This window comes from Armigeres subalbatus, chromosome 2, assembly GCF_024139115.2.
Source record: "Armigeres subalbatus isolate Guangzhou_Male chromosome 2, GZ_Asu_2, whole genome shotgun sequence".
Taxonomy (NCBI): Eukaryota; Metazoa; Arthropoda; class Insecta; order Diptera; family Culicidae; genus Armigeres; species Armigeres subalbatus.
In genome coordinates this window covers 187,633,164-187,651,687 of record NC_085140.1, presented here as the reverse complement: position 1 = coordinate 187,651,687, position 18,524 = coordinate 187,633,164, and the positions used below count along the sequence as shown (strand labels likewise).

Sequence of the window (18,524 nt, the reverse complement as noted above, 5' to 3'; positions counted from 1 at the left end):
TTAGGATCAAATGACTCAAAACCAAAAAAAAATTCCATCGACGTCACTCTTGATGTGAGAAAATGGCTTTAGACTATTCGATCTGCAAATAAAAGTTGAAGAGAGTGACAAGTAATGTGTATTCAGAGTAGAATATTTCGTAAAGGCATGACGAATCATTCCAAGGTATTGCATATCAAATCAATTATTTCCCATACTGATAAGACATAAATTATCTATCGTTGAATCACCTAAGAAAACTGCTGCAACGATAAAATTCATAATATTTCAATAGAATAAACATTTATTTCAATCATTTTTAGTAACAGTTTTTGTCATCTTACAACTACGCCCTTATGGTACTTACTCTTTGAACTAATTCAAATTATTATAACAAAATCGGTTAAGACGAACTGATTGAAAAGATGAATGATATTTGAGCGTCAAGTTTAGGCGATTAATGTATGGAACTCTATGCAACGAGATTTATTTCGAACATAGAACTCACGACTGAGTCCCATGGAAGGGAAAGTGGTTAACCCCAAACATTTTTCAAATCAAAATCTACCACATAATGTTCATATTCACATCTGAGCTTTCAGAACATTGTAAATTAATGTTCGGGTGGTTTAATACACGGAACATAGGCATTGACTTTGTTGTATAGACGAGTTTATATCCTTGACTACTTAATTCAGATACGCAGTGTCTGTTCAGTGTCTCGTACTTGACTCGAGTCGAGTTAAGTACGAGACACTGAAGACGGCCTTACTGTTGAGGTCGAAATACGTATCTGTCAAGATACAATTAAGTGGTGGAATTCAATGGGATTGTATAAACTCGTCTTATGACAAGTGAAGACATTCCACTAAAAGCTCAAAATAATTTTCTTATCAATTAACTTTGATTGAACAGAATATGTTATGGTATTTTGCATATTAATGTTTGGTATTATTTCTTTGGTATTCTACTTCTTATGCAAGGCAAGTTCATAACAGCGTAAGGTATCAATAACAGAATTTGGTATTATTGAGTCATTTTTCCCTGGTCTAGAACTAATATTCAAGAGCTGTCACTAAATGTAAATCGCATCTTGGTTAATCGTTCCAATTATTATTAATCTATTCGGTGATATATTTTTTGCACCATCGTATTAAAATATGCATCGGTGACATACTACGCATTAAGCACTCGTAACCACAGAACCACTTCATTTTTTATAAGAGCAAACAAGATCACGTTGCAGAGCGTGCCGCTGTAGCTAAAAGATTAAATTTATCAATCGCAGAAGCACTTCACATTCGATAAACTTCCGATAAAGTGTACAGTTTTCTCCATTCTGGTGATCAGTAGCAAAATTAACTTTCTGGCAAACGCTCGTTAACCGCAAACCGAAAATAATGTCACGTAAGTTTGAAATTTTTATTTTAAAATTTTATTTGTGCTACTTATATGAAACAATTTTGCAGGACTACAGATAACGATCTCAGCTCTCTTATCCATACTAACGGCATCGCTAGTATTTGGCAACAACGAATGCTCCGACAACTCCTCTTCACGGATTCGTATGGTGGCACACTCCGAAGATTGTGGAAAGTATATAGTTTGTGTGGGTCACATCAGGATTTCCCGATCCTGTCCTGAAGATTTGGTTTGGAATCCAACGGAAAAAAGCTGCTCATCAAGCATTGCTACACGATGCAGAAAGAAACGTGCCACAAATTCCGTTCTCACTTCCGATATAGAGCCATCGATTTCATGCACTAAAAACGCAGATAGTGCATGTCCAGCAGTGTTTGATCCTAACAATTTGGTTTTGAGACCACATGACAACTGTGCCAAATATTACCTTTGCATATCGTTTCTCCCGGTAGTGTTATCGTGTCCCATGAAGTTGGAATTTAACAAGCAAACCTGTGAATGTGATATACCAAGCCAGGCAAACTGTTCTCCAACTGCAACGGTACCAACAACTGATACCACCCCAACAGAAGCAGATGCCACCCCCACTGTGACAGAAACCAGTCCAACAGAAGCAGATGCTTCTCCTACTGTGACAGAAACCAGTGCAACAGAAGAAGATGTCACACCTACAGTCACAGGAACCACTCCAACAGAAGCAGATGCCACTCCCACCGTGACAGAAAACAATCCAACAGAAGCAGATGCCACTCCTACTGTGACAGAAACCAGTCCAACAGAAGCAGATGCCACTCCCACTGTGACAGAAACCAGTCCAACAGAAGCAGATGCCACTCCCACTGTGACAGAAACCAGTCCAACAGAAGCAGATGCCACTCCCACTGTGACAGAAACCAGTCCAACAGAAGCAGATGCCACTCCCACGGTGACAGAAGCCAGTCCAACAGAAGCAGATGCCACTCCCACTGTGACAGAAACCAGTCCAACAGAAGCAGATGCCACTCCTACAGTCACAGAAACTACACCAACAGAAGAAGATGCCACTCTCACTGTGACAGAAACCAGTCCAACAGAAGCAGATGCCACTCCCACTGTGACAGAAACCAGTCCAACAGAAGCAGATGCCACTCCTACTGTGACAGAAACCAGTCCAACAGAAGAAGATGTTACACCTACAGTTACAGAAACTAGTCCAACAGAAGCGGATGCCACCCCCACTGTGACAGAAACCAGTCCAACAGAAGCAGATGCCACTCCTACTGTGACAGAAACCAGTCCAACAGAAGCAGATGCCACTCCTACTGTGACAGAAACCAGTCCAACAGAAGCAGATGCCACTCCCACTGTGACAGAAACCAATCCAACAGAAGCAGATGCCACCCCCACTGTGACAGAAACCAGTCCCACAGAAGCAGATGCCACTCCTACTGTTACAGAAACCAGTCCAACAGAAGCAGATGCCACTCCCACTGTGACAGAAACCAGTCCAACAGAAGCAGATGCCACCCCCACTGTTACAGAAACCAGTCCAACAGAAGCAGATGCCACCCCCACTGTTACAGAAACCAGTCCAACAGAAGCAGATGCCACTCCCACTGTGACAGAAACCAATCCAACAGAAGCAGATGCCACCCCCACTGTGACAGAAACCAATCCAACAGAAGCAGATGCCACCCCCACTGTGACAGAAACCAATCCAACAGAAGCAGATGCCACCCCCACTGTTACAGAAACCAGTCCAACAGAAGCAGATGCCACTCCCACTGTGACAGAAACCAATCCAACAGAAGCAGATGCCACTCCTACTGTGACAGAAACCAGTCCAACAGAAGCAGATGTCACTCCTACTGTGACAGAAACCAGTCCAACAGAAGCAGATGCCACTCCCACTGTGACAGAAACCAGTCCAACAGAAGCTGATGCCACCCCCACTGTGACAGAAACCAATCCAACAGAAGCAGATGCCACCCCCACTGTTACAGAAACCAGTTCAACAGAAGCAGATGCCACCCCCACTGTGACAGAAACCAATCCAACAGAAGCAGATGCCACCCCCACTGTGACAGAAACCAATCCAACAGACGCAGATGCCTCCCCCACTGTTACAGAAACCAGTCCAACAGACGCAGATGCCACCCCCACTGTGACAGAAACCAATCCAACAGAAGCAGATGCCACCCCCACTGTGACAGAAACCACTGCAACAGAAGCAGATGCCACCCCACTGTGACAGAAACTACACCAAGAGAAGCAGATGCCACTCCTACAGTCACAGAAACTACACCAACAGAAGAAGATGTTACACCTACAGTTACAGAAACTAGTCCAACAGAAGCAGATGCCACCCCCACTGTGACAGAAACCAATCCAACAGAAGCAGATGTCACTCCCACTGTGACAGAAACCAGTCCAACAGAAGCAGATGCCACTCCTACTGTGACAGAAACCAGTCCAACAGAAGCAGATGCCACCCCCACTGTGACAGAAACCAATCCAACAGAAGCAGATGCCACTCCCACTGTGACAGAAACCAGTCCAACAGAAGCAGATGCCACCCCCACTGTGACAGAAACCAATCCAACAGAAGCAGATGCCACCCCCACTGTTACAGAAACCAGTCCAACAGAAGCAGATGCCACCCCCACTGTGACAGAAACCAATCCAACAGAAGCAGATGCCACCCCCACTGTGACAGAAACCAATCCAACAGAAGCAGATGCCACCAATACAGAAGCAGATGCCACCCCCACTGTGACAGAAACCAATCCAACAGAAGCAGATGCCACCCCCACTGTGACAGAAACCAATCCAACAGAAGCAGATGCCACCCCCACTGTTACAGAAACCAGTCCAACAGAAGCAGATGCCACTCCCACTGTGACAGAAACCAATCCAACAGAAGCAGATGCCACCCCCACTGTGACAGAAACCAATCCAACAGAAGCAGATGCCACCCCCACTGTGACAGAAACCAGTCCAACAGAAGCAGATGCCACTCCTACAGTCACAGAAACTACACCAACAGAAGAAGATGTTACACCTACAGTTACAGAAACTAGTCCAACAGAAGCAGATGCCACCCCCACTGTGACAGAAACCAGTCCAACAGAAGCAGATGCCACTCCTACTGTGACAGAAACCAGTCCAACAGAAGCAGATGCCACTCCCACTGTGACAGAAACCAATCCAACAGAAGCAGATGCCACTCCTACTGTGACAGAAACCAGTCCAACAGAAGCAGATGCCACTCCCACTGTGACAGAAACCAATCCAACAGAAGCAGATGCCACCCCCACTGTGACAGAAACTAGTCCAACAGAAGCAGATGCCACTCCCACTGTGACAGAAACCAATCCAACAGAAGCAGATGCCACTCCCACTGTAACAGAAACCAGTCCAACAGAAGCAGATGCTACACCTACAGTTACAGAAACTAGTCCAACAGAAGCAGATGCCACTCCCACTGTGACAGAAACCAGTCCAACAGAAGCAGATGCCACTCCTACTGTGACAGAAACCAGTCCAACAGAAGCAGATGCCACTTCCACTGTGACAGAAACCAGTCCAACAGAAGCAGATGCCACTCGCACTGTGACAGAAACCAGTCCAACAGAAGCAGATGCCACTCCCACTGTGACAGAAACCAATCCAACAGAAGCAGATGTCACCCCCACTGTAACAGAAACCAGTCCAACAGAAGCAGATGTTACACCTACAGTTACAAAAACTAGTCCAACAGAAGCAGATGTCACTCCTACTGTGACAGAAACCAGTCCAACAGAAGCAGAAGCCACTCCTACTGTGACAGAAACCAATCCAACAGAAGCAGATGCCACCCCCACTGTGACAGAAACCAGTCCAACAGAAACAGATGCCACTCCCACTGTGACAGAAACCAATCCAACAGAAGCAGATGCCACCCCCACTGTGACAGAAACCAATCCAACAGAAGCAGATGCCACCCCCACTCTGACAGAAACTAGTCCAACAGAAGCAGATGCTTCTCCTACTGAATCTTTGACAGAAACTGCTACTCAAAGTAGTATTCAAACTTCCACAGTAACGGATACAACGACAACGATAACGAATCCTTCACCCTCACCAACGTCGTCCTCAAATCAGTCCAGCACTACGATTACTTCACAATCAACTGTGAAACCTCCTCTAGCAGAACAAATCATCGTTGCTGTAGCCAAAACCATCGAAATTGTGGACAGTTTGTCACAAATATTTTACAACTACATTATGGAAGATTAAATGTTGAAAAGATAACACAGAAAAACGCTTGATAGCTCAATATCACGACCTTTTGATCTTCTTCAATGGGATCTTTCCACAGTTAATAATGAAAATCTATTCTGTGCTTGCTATGGTATGAGTATGTATCTTGTGTGGCGGGTACAAAAGGTGCCTTCTTAGCCGTGCGGTGATATGGGTGGTAATATGCTCGGCACCAAACAAGACCATGCAGGGCAGGGTTCGATTCTCGGTCTGGTCTAGGAAATTTTCGGGTTGGAAGTTTCCTCAACTTCCCTAGGCATAAAAGTATCATCATGTTATAGCCTCAAGATATACGAACACAAAATTGTAAATTGTCTTAGAAACCTCGCAGCCAATAACTGTGAAAGTGCTGAATGAACAAAGCTGCGAGTAGGCAACGCTAAGAAGAAGAAGAAGTTGCAGGCACAATGGTACACTTGAGCCCAGGGATTCGGGAAGGTTTCCCACCCGAAAGTATCCTTGACCGGACTGAGAATCGGACGCGCCGTCTCCGGATTGGCAACCCTATGACTTAACTCCCAAGGCTAACTGGAGTCAACCTCAATGGCCATCTTATATTGCTGCTATATACTGAAAAGGCCATCCAGGATCCACGTGGCATTTTTTATAGATTTTTTTACCCCAATATGGTTCATTTTGGTTTCGCTGATATTGCCTTATGACCACGTTTTTTTCTGAAGCAAAAAATATACCCAAAAAGAATCCACAAAATTAGGGCACGTTAAGATCTTTTCTCTCTGGCAACAAAGTTTTAATAATGTCCTTTTTTTCTTGTTCTCTCTTCACAACAGGAAAACTTCGAAATCGATGACGTCCATCGATCAGATTTGCACGAGATGACCTCCAAGGCAGTTCATCGAGGTCGAAATCACCTTAACAACAAAAAGCACAAGTTGGGGCGAGTTGGATTCCTGGTAATAATTTTGGCAACACCGCCTTATTGATGTGTCGTATAAACACATGTTTTTGAACCCCCTTCCCCTTTTCATTCATTCTATTCACAGATCGGCTGCGGAAAAACTATTTTCCCAAGCGAGAAACTGATCGCCAACACAATCGCCCAGCAGATGAAGGAACGAGCGCTGGATGACATTTCGGGGCTGGAGTTTGGCTGGTGGTCTATTTGGAACCGGCATCCAACGACGGAGCAGCACCACCAGCGGCGAGTGAAGCGACAGAACGATCCGGAAAGCTACGATGACTATGAAGACGATTATAACTACGACGACGAAGACGAGTCGTAAGCAAATTTGCTTTATTATTCTTATAATAATCTATAGTTTTGCTACTCAAACCAGACTGTCTGGGATTACTTACACCAATCAGAATACAGATATTTATTGATTTATCAAACACCCCATATAAGATATTTTAAATTTTTCAATATTAGATTTGAGTTAGTTTAAATTTTAGATTTGAGTCAAAATCGTTGACATTCGTCTAATTTACAATTTAATCGTTTCATTTCCAGAGAGCCTACCGAGGTCCCTCAACATGCCCATCGTCACCACCACGGAGACAGCTCGGTAAGTTTGTTTGTTCCGACAGTCCGTAATTTATGCACCTCCTCCTTTCATATCGATCGATCATTCTCGTCATAGAAAAAAAATACCATCTGGATAAAAACAACCCCTCATAAGTCTTATAATGGTACATTCCTCATATCCACTTCTTTGAATTACAAATCAGTAGAAACAAACTCATTCGCAACCACCATCGCCGTCCACTGCATTGTTGACCAACCCACCTTCTAATCAACATTTCACACTTTCTTCCAATGATACGACCCCGACACATTTCTTCCTACTTAGTAGAGCATCTCCACCATAATTTCCATTTCAATAACTTTCTCACCATCTGTATCCGACTGATTGTTAGGGTATGTGTGTTTCGGGTTAGTCACTAGGATTTGTTTGTGTTCCGTTTTTTTAGTACAACATTGAAGTGTATTTTCGGTAACACACTGATTAACTCATTATTAACGTCTCTTTGATATCCGTTCTGTCGATTGGTGGAGGGTTTTGGAAATGTCTCCAAAATAACAATGGTTTTTAAAATTCATCCATTTTGTTACTATTACTTTGCTTGCATAATTTAGTTCAATGAAATTATGTTCTTCTAACACATATACCTACTAAATTTTTATACGTCCTAGATTTACTGGTTTGGAATAAAATTGCAAAACTTTAAAACGATGATTTACTTTATCAGAGGAAAGACACAAACAAGTTTAATTACTTTTATTCCAAACCAAATTAAATTACTTTTGTGTTATGCATTATGTAGCATCATTTTATTCTGTAAAATAAGTTTCTCACAAAAACACAATTAATTATCATATGAGAACAATAGTTGCAAGAAATAACATTAGTGAACAAAAGCATATTTTCTTAGGATCATTTACGTTTTGGAAATGATTAGCTGTTACTCGACTAGTTCGTTAAACTGTTAACTGTTCTGTTGTTGTTTTCGTTATTCTAAAAGTATTTCAGTTTACTATTAATGCTCATTACTAACTATTGTCACTACTAACTTCCTATTTAGTTCGTATTACCTTTCCAAGAAAACTACGAGGAAAGCTTGTTTTCGCATTCATTTAGAGCAAACGTATACCCAGAACTCATTATTTTGTCCAGTGGTGTGAATGTAAGCAGTCGTATCGGAGCACTCAACGCGGCGGTGCTGCCCATAAAAACCAATCGTCTGTAGACGCATCAAAGCGTCCTAGATCCAGATAGTGCGGAATTAATCCGTCATCCGTCCTAGATAAACGATGCAAGAGCGCCGCAAGTGTCAACTAAATTGCCATGTTGTCACATTCGGCCCCGTAGCGATACACCATACAGTGCTTTTAAGACCCGCTAGCTATAGCGAAAGTGTTGTGTCCATTCGTTGGTTGGTTCGTTCGTTAGTTCGTTCATCGCTGAAACACAATAAACTTTTCACACACGACTGGGCTGGGGGCGCCAAGCGTTCAACACAGGGTTTTCTCTCCCAGTTTCATCACATACAAGGCGTCTATGATGGCGTCATCATTACTGTCGTCATCGCGGTCGTTATTCACTCGGCCCAACCCGCCCAGTCACAGCGGAACTTTATCCAGTTTGGCCGTCATGGAGAGGTTGGCGGTCGAGGAAAGAAAGCTCTCCATTATCCTGATAAGGTGACGCACAGTGGCTTTAGTTAGGTGAACTATTGGGTTCAACGGCATTTCAGATGTTGAAGTGCGTTTTTAAAAGTCTTCAAAGACGAATTAGGGAAAATTTATTAGTTTCGTAACCCAATTTGCCATTTTCAACCCCCTTTCCTTCCTCCGTCCATGTTACTTACTATTATACTGAATACCAAATTTTCAAAATATCTTATTTGCTATTGTGAACGTCGATTTGACGAATCAAATAGCACCCCCACGCAAACCAACACCATCAGATAGCAGTTGCCTTCATCTACGTATTAATAGTTTTGGTTTGCCTGGGAGTGCTATCAGATTCCTCAAATCGACGTTTGAATATATAAGCATATAAGTCGCTTAAGTAAAATAATCGACTTATTGTAACTCTCATAACGTTAATGAAATCTTCTCAACATTCTTTTTTTATTCTTGTATGAGAACAGTTTCATCTCCTGGGTGCTGTAGAAGGCCAATGTTTTATTGTTTTGAAACCACTGTGCAGCATGATTCAGGCAATATCAGTGACCTATAATAAAATTACGCTGGGGTCGTTTAGGAGGGAAGTAGGTAATAAAAATGAGAAGGCACAGGCCTCCCGTAGAGAAAATATAGAACAAAAGAGCAACCGTACAAAAGAAAAGACTTCCTTATCGTTGGCAATGCTAGCCAATTGTTGGATCTTGTTTATGTGCATAAGAAAAGCGCATAACATGTAAATAAAATCTGGAAAAAGTTATTTGAAAAAAGCAACACGTCTGTTAATTTTAATGAGGTTATTCATATTTTTCAGTGTATCCGCTTATGTATTTTTTATTGTTTCCTAACAGTAAACAAGCAAAACATTACAGTACTAAAAGTAAAATACCGTCGTCGGGGGTGACAAGCATAAGAAAAGCTTGTGAGCAGAGTGTAAAATAATCGAAAATTTTTGGTGAAGTCCACCTTTCTTCATTTGTCAGTTCACTTATAGATACATTTATAGTCGGCTCTGGTTGAATATTAGTCATTGAATATTTATGCACATTTTACAAATTGATAAATTATCTGAAATCTGAACACGTTTCAAATGGGTATAGTAATTTATCACATAGAACTTAATCCGATTTTCATCCGCGAGGCACTTCCAACGGTAAACATCAACATAAACAATGCTAAATATGTTTTTTTTCTGCACATAGTAAGCACACTCAGTGACAGTTGAATGAATGATTTTTTAGTAGTCGTCTAACGATGTCATTCTATGTTTTGAATATTCATGCGATGTTTGTCAAAATTCGGACCGAAGTTGCTTCATGAAGATGAATATTTTAAGCTCTGCTTGTGAGTCACTGTTGCAAGTACTTAGAATGTTTGTAGAACAGATTGAATGTATTTGAAGGCAAGAAAACTAAAGTATAAGAGACCTTTTTGATGAATTTAAAAGGGTTAAGTGAAGGCGGTATGTGTATTACTATACTAAGACAAAATCGGTTTGAAATTCAATTTGGACGATTCCACACCTACTCGTCTTCGAGGGCGGCAGCACGTTCTCACAATTCGATGTAAGTGTAAAATTTTTGCCTTCCAAGTAACTTTTCTAATTCAGTTTTTCTTTTATTTGTCTAAACTACTCTAAAAGAGCCAGTAAGAGTAAGAGTAAGATTTTTTACTCATTCTTCTTCCTCTTGATACTTTGTTGGTATGTCACTCCCCTAAAAAAAAACATTTTTATATCCTTTCCGTGCAGCGCCAAAACGATTGATGCCCAGAAAATTTGGGAAAGTTTGCAACCTCAAAGCACCTTAGATCAGACCGATCATTCAACCCAGCCACGATAAAAAAAATGCACGAAAATTGCTTGAAAATAAATTGAAAATTCGCTGTTAAAAAAAACTCCTTAAAATTGCACATTTTAAGATGTAATGTTACCTGACTACAAAAAATATACAGTAAGGTCCAATTTTATTACCCCTCTGGTGAATGCTGGAGTGATAAAATATAAAATGTGACAGAATCAGATTTGCTTTGATTTTCTTTCTTTATTTAGACCGATGCAAATATTTAAAAAAAACAAATTTGAGTAATTCTCGCTGAGCCAGGGCCACTATTTGCACGAGGTTCTTGAAAATGCCTAAATTTATGTTCATTCGGAAGTTTTCGGTAAGTATATTGAGGATCCGAGTTAAATTCTTCAGAAAGCTGGACCCTTTGTTAGTTATACACAAAATCATTTTTTGAACCTCTCGATTTTTGTCAAATCTTGACTCACCAAAACTGTCATAACTCCAACATTTCTAAACCAATCTTAGATATCATCATATCGTTGGAAAGAAGAAGAGTGTATCATTAATTTACAATAATAAAATGGAGGCAGTCATATTGAATTTGGACTTACTTACTTATGGATCCTGTACACCTCCGGACGTGAAAGATCTCCATCCTGAGCGTTGCCCGGCTATCGCTTTAACTTGTTGCCAGGTTAGATTTCGGTCGACTTCTTTATTTTCTTATTGAGGCTTCGCCGCCATGAGCCTCTGGGTCTGCCTCTGCTGCGATGTCCTGCTGGGTTCCAGTCTAATGCTTGTTTACAGCATTCGTTTCCGCCCCTTCGTAGAGTGTGGTCGACCCAGCCCCACTTCTGATCCCGAATTTCTGTTGCTATCGGCCTCTGGTGACAACGACGATGGAGCTCGTTGTTTGAGTCCAGTTGTGGGGCCACCCAGAGCATTAATGAATAAAGCTTCCAATGAATGATTAAATTTGTTATGATTAAACCATTCAACTCTATGATTAAAGATTATGATTAATGATTAATTCATTTTTGAAAATGAATAATGATTATGATTAATGATTAAATCAATTTTGAACAATGATTAACGATTATGATTAATGAATAAAACGTTTGAAGTATGATTAATGATTGCTGATCGTGATTAAATGTTGACACAATATGTGTATGATTAATGATTAACGATCGATATGATTAATGATTAATGATTATGAATAATCAAATTAAATGATTTGCATAGTGATCAATAATCATGTAACCGTTCGACCAAATTATGTTTTTTTACCTTTAAAATTGTATGATTATGATTAAAGATTAATGAATAAAAGCGATGTATACAATGATTAAAATGAATGATTAATGAATAAACTCAAAACAATCATGAATATGATTAGTGATTAATGATTAAATGCAAAAATCTATGAATAACGATTAGTGAATAATGATTGAATAGTATTTTTGTATGATTATGATTAATGAATAATGATTAAATAACCCATTATTCATTAATCATGATTAAATCTATGATTAATCACTAATGCTCTGCCAGACCCAAATTATATACCGCAGGCATCTGTTGATGAACACCTGCAGCCATTGAGTGTTCTCCACTGATACACACTATGTTTCGCTAGCGTATAACAGTACATATTTCACGTTAGTGTTAAAAATTCGTATTATGGTGCGTTCACTTATCTGCCTGTTTTCCAGATATTTCTTAAACTCGCAAAGGCAACCCTTGCTTTCTTGATCCGTGCGCCTATGTCGATCTTGGTACCGCCGTCTGACGCCATATGGCTACCAATACATTGGACTAAGCTTTCAACATTCTCCACTGGTTGCCCGGCTACTGTGAAACTGGAAGGAGTCACCTTGTTTACATCCAACGATTTGGTTTTGTTGACGTTGATGACTAAACCTGCCGAGGAGGAGGTCGGCAAGGTCGTTGAGCTTACTCTGCATATCAGAGCGCCGTTGCGCGAGGAGTGCAACGTCATCAGCCAATTCGAAGTCGTTTAGGTGCTCCATGGTTATAGGCTGCCATAACAGCCCGCGGTTTGGTTCACGGTCAATCGCATCTACCAGAATCTCATCGATTACGATGAGGAACAGTAACGGTGATAGAATACATCCTTGCCTCACACCAGCTACGACCCGGATAGGGTCGGACAGGACCCCATTGTGCAGCACTATACACGAAAATGCTTCGTACTGTGCTTCGATGAGGCCGATGATTTTCTCAGGAACCCCCTTGCGTCTTAGGGCGCTCCACATATTCTCGTGATTGAGACGGTCGAAAGCTTTTTCGTAGTCAATGAATACCAAGTAAAGGGACTCTTGGAATTCGTTGACCTGCTCCAGAATAATACAAAGCGTGACAATTTGGTGCACACACGATTTTCCGGCACGGAATCCGGCCTGCTGCCGCCGGAGAGTAGCATCGATCTTCTCCTGAATCCCTTGTTAGGATAACTTTGCATAGAGCTTTAATAACGGTACACAGCAACATAATGCCTCGCCAGTTATCGCATACAGACAGGTCACCCTTTTGGGCACCTGCACTAAGATACCCTGCATTAAGTCGACCGAGAAAGTTCCGGTTTCTCAGTTATTGAGAATTAAACGATGTATTAGTTGAGCGGATATCATTAGGTCAGTTTTGAGCATATCGGCTAATATGCGATCGACCCCTAGGGCTTTGCTCGATTTCCTGCTTTGGTTGGCTGTTTGAATCTCTAGCAGTGATAAAGCTTCGGTATTGGCGCGTGTTATACGTCGGATCCTAGGCAGATCATGCCGAGGTGGTGATGGCCTGGCTGGCACTTGAAAAAGTTGTTCGAAGTGCTCGAACTAGCGTTTCAGCTGGTCAGTTGGGTCGGTCAATAACTGATCATTCGCGTCTTTCACGGGCATTGTTGCATTCATCCTCGCCCCGCTTAGGCGTCGTGAGATATCGTAGAGGAAGCGAATGTCTCCGGTTGCAACGGCTCTCTCTCCTTCGTCGGCCAGAGAGTCTGCCCACCCTCTGCCCACGCTGAATCGTCGTCCAACTCTTTCCTCCTGCCGACGAATTCGCGCTATGCGCAGGCGTATTTCGCCGATGAGGAGGTGATGATCAGACGCGATATCGGCACTACGTTTATTCCGTACATCAAGAAGGCTCCGTTTCCATTTTCGGCTGATGCAGATGTGGTCGATTTGATTTTCTGTAAAGCCGTCACGGGAGACCCACGTGACCTTGTGAACCGGTCGATGAGGGAAGAGCGATCCCCCGATCACCATGTCGTTATTACCACAAAATTCTGCCAACAGCTCTCCGTTTTCGCTCATTTCTCCGATACCATGGCGTCCCATAATGCGCTCACGGTTCGAGTTGTCGGATCCGATCTTCGCATTGAAGTCGCCCAAACAGATCTTGATATCACCCTTCGGAATTCTATCTACGACGGCATTGAGTTGACTGTAGAAGTTCTTTTTGTCTTGCAGATCGGCAGCATCGGTTGGCGCATAACATTGGATTATAGTAAGGTTTCGGACCCGTGTTCTAAATCTGGCAACGATTATCCTTCCACTTATAGGTTCCTACTTCATAAGCACAGAGTGTGCCTGAGCACTTAGTTGGTAGCCAACTCCTCGATGCCGGGAAGCGTGTTTACCTCGTAAACAAGAGTATAGCAGAACTTGTCCCGACGGCGTTCTGTGTTCTCCAAAGTTTGGCCAACGGACTTCACTCAGTCCCAGGATCTCAAGCTTCATGCGGCGTGCCTCATTGGCAAGTTGTGCCAATTTACCCTGCTGGGCCAGGGTTAAAACGTTCCATGTTCCTATTCGTGTCCGTTGTTTCGCGCTAAGAGTCGTCGCCATAAAATCAGTCCGTATTCTTTCATTATCGGATTCTCGAACAAATTGATGTTTCGGTAACATTAGGTTGTTGGCCCAAGGTTCCCTATCCACCGTGATGGGGCTGCCATCTTAGGAATAGCTTCCGGGAATAGCATTTCATACTCAGCCGCTGGATGCCAGATCAGACGCTGTTGAGTCGCACCTCCTTGGTGAACAGACGCTCAATCAGTCGGGTCAAATTTGTTTAAAGTCCCACCCAACACCAGGACTAGGCTAGTGCGCTTTGAGCGGCACACGGTCGCTTTTTATAGAAGTTCAACAGAGCCCACTGTCGAACCCCACCACATCCTAGGCAGACCCCACAGGACGCACCCTCTCACTCTAGCTGATGTCAGAAGGACAACAGTGCCCAGGCTACACTACCAGCTAAGTACGCAACCCTTACCTGGCGGTCAATTGTCATCGGAAGACCCGTGGAAGCGTGAGTATTGGAACTTGTGAGGACCAGAGCCCCTTCCCGGATGTCAACTCACCATTTCGTAGCACATTGAAGTTGGACAACATCTCGGATTTATTTTCAAAAACTCTTTTGCCGCTAGGTTTGCAATCAACGATTTTGATATTAAAACATAGATATGGAAAGTTTAGCTTATATTGTGCTTTGTGACCAAAAATCTCAGGTGTATGTTTTTTCTAGCAAAAGTATTGTACGATTTACCAAATTATTTTTTAAGGCCCATCTGACCAACGAGCCAGGGATTGAATTCAAAAGAGAATGGAAAAGTCCCTCACCTATCATCTCTGTATACATATACGTCATGTAGCACAACATGAGACTTTTTTTGCAACCTGTCATGATAAAGCACTGATTTGGAGGCCTACACCCCATGATAGATTTTAAAAAGCTTCAAACGCGGGGAGCATTGAATCTGATGATGGATTTCAACTTGTTCTACACAGCTGTGCGGTTCCCAACACAAAATGATCGAAAACAAAGCGAAAATTATCACTTCTCTGTGCTGGCTGCCTATCCGATTCTATTTTTTCGCACTTGTATACAAGTTTGATAAATTTGTTATCATGGCTTGTTATGATTCGGAACAGTTTTTGTCTTTCTTTTATCGTTGTTCGTTATCTATTGAAAGCGATTTCTGCAAGACTTTCAAAATCCTTGACAAGCACTCAGAAAGCAGGCACTTTACAGGCATTTATTTCATGAAAATCATTGCTGTTTGTGGTATTATTTACAAAAGTAAAAAGAGCGACTAAAATTTTTATATTTTTTTGGGGGTTGTGTTAAAATCGGGAGTTGATAAAATTGGATCTATGGATCTTTTCTCAATGGATAAAACCGAAAATTTCAAAATTAGTCAATTTTTACTTGAGGCGTAAGACGAGACTTACATAAGCGATTTTTCTTTTTCCTTGTTTTGACTCTTGTTCTTCTTTACATCACACTTGACCATCGATTTTCAACTGTTTCGCCCACAATGCAACGTACACACCAGTCAAGCAGTTCGACGAACATTGACTCCGCCCCCACGAAAACGCTTCGGTTGCTGCTTTGTTTGAACGTGTGTGAAGTTGTTCGAACAACCATTTGACAGTTGGCGGCTCGGTTGGAAAAAATTAAAACGGTTTGATTTTGGTTTGAGTTGTCGGGGGTGGAGTCAAGGTTCGCCGAACATGTATGAGCATTTGTAGTGAAGTTGCACAAACCTCCATATATTTTTTGATGGTTGGTGCTCGAGTTGATGCTTCGGTCGTTCGTGTGTGATATTGTTGGCCGAATAAATTGATTGTTCGTATCGCTGTTGGTAAAACTGGATGGATGTTTGAATAAACGAAAGGTGGAGTTAATGTTAGTCAAACTGCTTGACCGTGTGTACGTTCCATAAGCCCTGCGAAGACGGAGAAGTGTTTTCAATTTGCGAAAGTGCAAACTTAGTTTCAATATTTTTTTAAATATTCGATGAAACTCATATTCATAACTGTTTAATATAAGATTGCCCGGACAATTTTAGAATGCTCTACAACGTGAAAAGGTTTTTGTAGAACAAAAGTCATGCAAAATATTTTACATGAGATTTCAATATTTCCACGCAAAAAAACATTTTCCAGTGGTCTTCGAGACGCGCCTTGTGATTGTCAAAACCACAAATCCTTTTCAGACGGACTTCCAGACATGACTAGTGGTTTTCCGAATCACAAACAATTTTCAAATTCCCTTTGTGTTTTTTGAACTACAAAGGTCTTCCAGAAACAACAATTCATTTTCCGGTGGTTTTACAGGCCCGCCTTGGGTGTTTTTAAACCACAAAGCAATTTCCGGCGGTTTTCTAGAAGCTCCTTATACAGTCGACTCTCTACACTGACAAAAATCCAATCATATTCATTATGTGTGGTACACATAAATTTTGACTATAGCATTTCCCACATAACGGCTATGTGAGCTATATGTGGAAACACACATAACCCTTATTGACTAATAATCTTTATGTGGATTCTCCTTAAGCGGGTGGTTATTAACGCACACATAAACTTTATTTGTAAACTTCTTTAGATTTTTGCCCATAAAAAATATGGAATTTTATTAGTGTACATCTCGATGTTCTATATCTCGATATCTCTCCCTATGTCGATGGTCTTCTCGGTCCCTTCAAAATACATACATTTGGGCTTTCGACATCTCGATGACCTCCCTATCTCGATGACCTCCCTATCTCGATGTGTTCTGGTCATAGTTTGTACAGGATTCTCTCTTCCTATGTCGATATGTTTAAATTTCTAGGCTACTAGACTATCGTTGGACAATAACAAACACTATAAAAACAAGAGGTGACATTTGTTTCGTTGTCTTTTTTCATAGTAACAACCTTTTTTCGACCTAGTACCCATTTCAATTTTCCTTCCATTCCTCGATCTCTCCTTATCTCGATGGTCCCTTCAATATCAAAATGTGGAGAGGCGACTGTAGTTTAATCTAAACAACAAACCATCTTTCCGCGCCTTGTGTTTTTCCAAACCTCCAAACGCCCTTTGTTGTTTTCCAAACTCCAATACATGTTATTCGTCAATTCAAGACAAAATTTTCAAAACGACTTATCTGCTTTTAAACAAGATTCAAACGACGATTTGACGAATCTGATAGCTCTCCACGCAAACCAATACCATCAATAGGTAGATGAAGGATTCCGCTACCTGTTGATGATGTTGGTTTGCGTGGGAGAGCTATCAGATTCGTCAAATCGGCGTTTGAATCTTTGTTTACAAAAGCAGATAAGTCGTTTTGAAAATTTTGTCTTGAATTATTAAGTATTTAAATCCAACTCACCTTATAAAATCACTGTAAACATTATTCTGTATCCTGGTAATCCAAAAAAAATAACCCGGCAGAATCACCAACTCGTGTGGCTCCTGAATTAACTTAACCGCAAGTCCGCAACTCATCGTTGATGCGTGTGCATGCCATGGAGATCTGACAAGAGGCGTCATGGCTTACTTCTCACCGATTGACACGCTTTTGATTTAAAATTTTGAGAAGAAGTAGAATTTACCTCATGAAAGATTCTACTCACTTCTTAATACCGTCGTGCGGGGCTTTTTGACTTCAGGGGCTACTTTGAATTTTTGATTTTCTGAAAAAATTAGGCGAAAAAATGCCAAATTTGAAACAGAAAGTTAGCATCCAACTAATAACAAGAAACCCGAATGGTAATAATGACGATTTGATAGTAATTTACGTTACAATTCTTGTTTCAAAATGTCCAAAGTAGCCCCCGATTTATCAAAAGAAGCCCCGCACGACGGTATAGTTTTTCCTAACTTTTCTTACATGATTAGTTTATGTATATTCTACTTTTTACAATGTCTTCAAGGAGACGCTATAACATATCCTGAATTTCTGCACAAAGTTTCTTCCTGCAGCTGGTCCAAAGAGATAACAAAGCTTACTCACAATTGATAATTATTTGCGAGCGTCTTAGGGGAAATGTTACACGGTTTAAGAAACTGTTGTCTTCCTTTTACTTCCACTAATTCGTTTTTTGGTATCAACTC

At 41.4% G+C, this 18,524-nt stretch overlaps 2 protein-coding genes across 4 annotated transcripts in view; both read left to right on the top strand.

The window, feature by feature from the left end:
- Positions 1–18,524, top strand: part of LOC134211398 (uncharacterized) — a 368,779-nt gene that overhangs the window by 302,777 nt on the left and 47,478 nt on the right. For all 3 annotated transcript variants that reach the window (XM_062688211.1, XM_062688212.1, XM_062688210.1), the window contains exons 5-7: positions 6,474–6,596; positions 6,687–6,922; positions 7,154–7,208. In XM_062688211.1, coding sequence (XP_062544195.1) covers positions 6,474–6,596; positions 6,687–6,922; positions 7,154–7,208 — 414 coding nt within the window. The remainder of the gene's footprint in view (positions 1–6,473; positions 6,597–6,686; positions 6,923–7,153; positions 7,209–18,524) is intronic.
- LOC134215517 (mucin-2-like) lies at positions 1,868–5,672 on the top strand. Its single transcript, XM_062694692.1, has 2 exons — positions 1,868–3,515; positions 3,635–5,672. Exons 1-2 carry the CDS (start codon positions 1,868–1,870, stop codon positions 5,656–5,658), a joined length of 3,672 nt encoding a protein of 1,223 aa, XP_062550676.1. The 3' UTR covers positions 5,659–5,672.

Coding starts and splice junctions, on each gene's coding strand:
- LOC134215517 (XM_062694692.1), top strand. CDS start 1,868: ATGAAGTTGGAATTTAACAAGCAAACCTGTGAATGTGATATACCAAGC. Junction 3,516..3,634: donor CCCCACTGTTACAGAAACCA/GTCCAACAGACG, acceptor CCACTGTGACAG/AAACTACACCAAGAGAAGCA.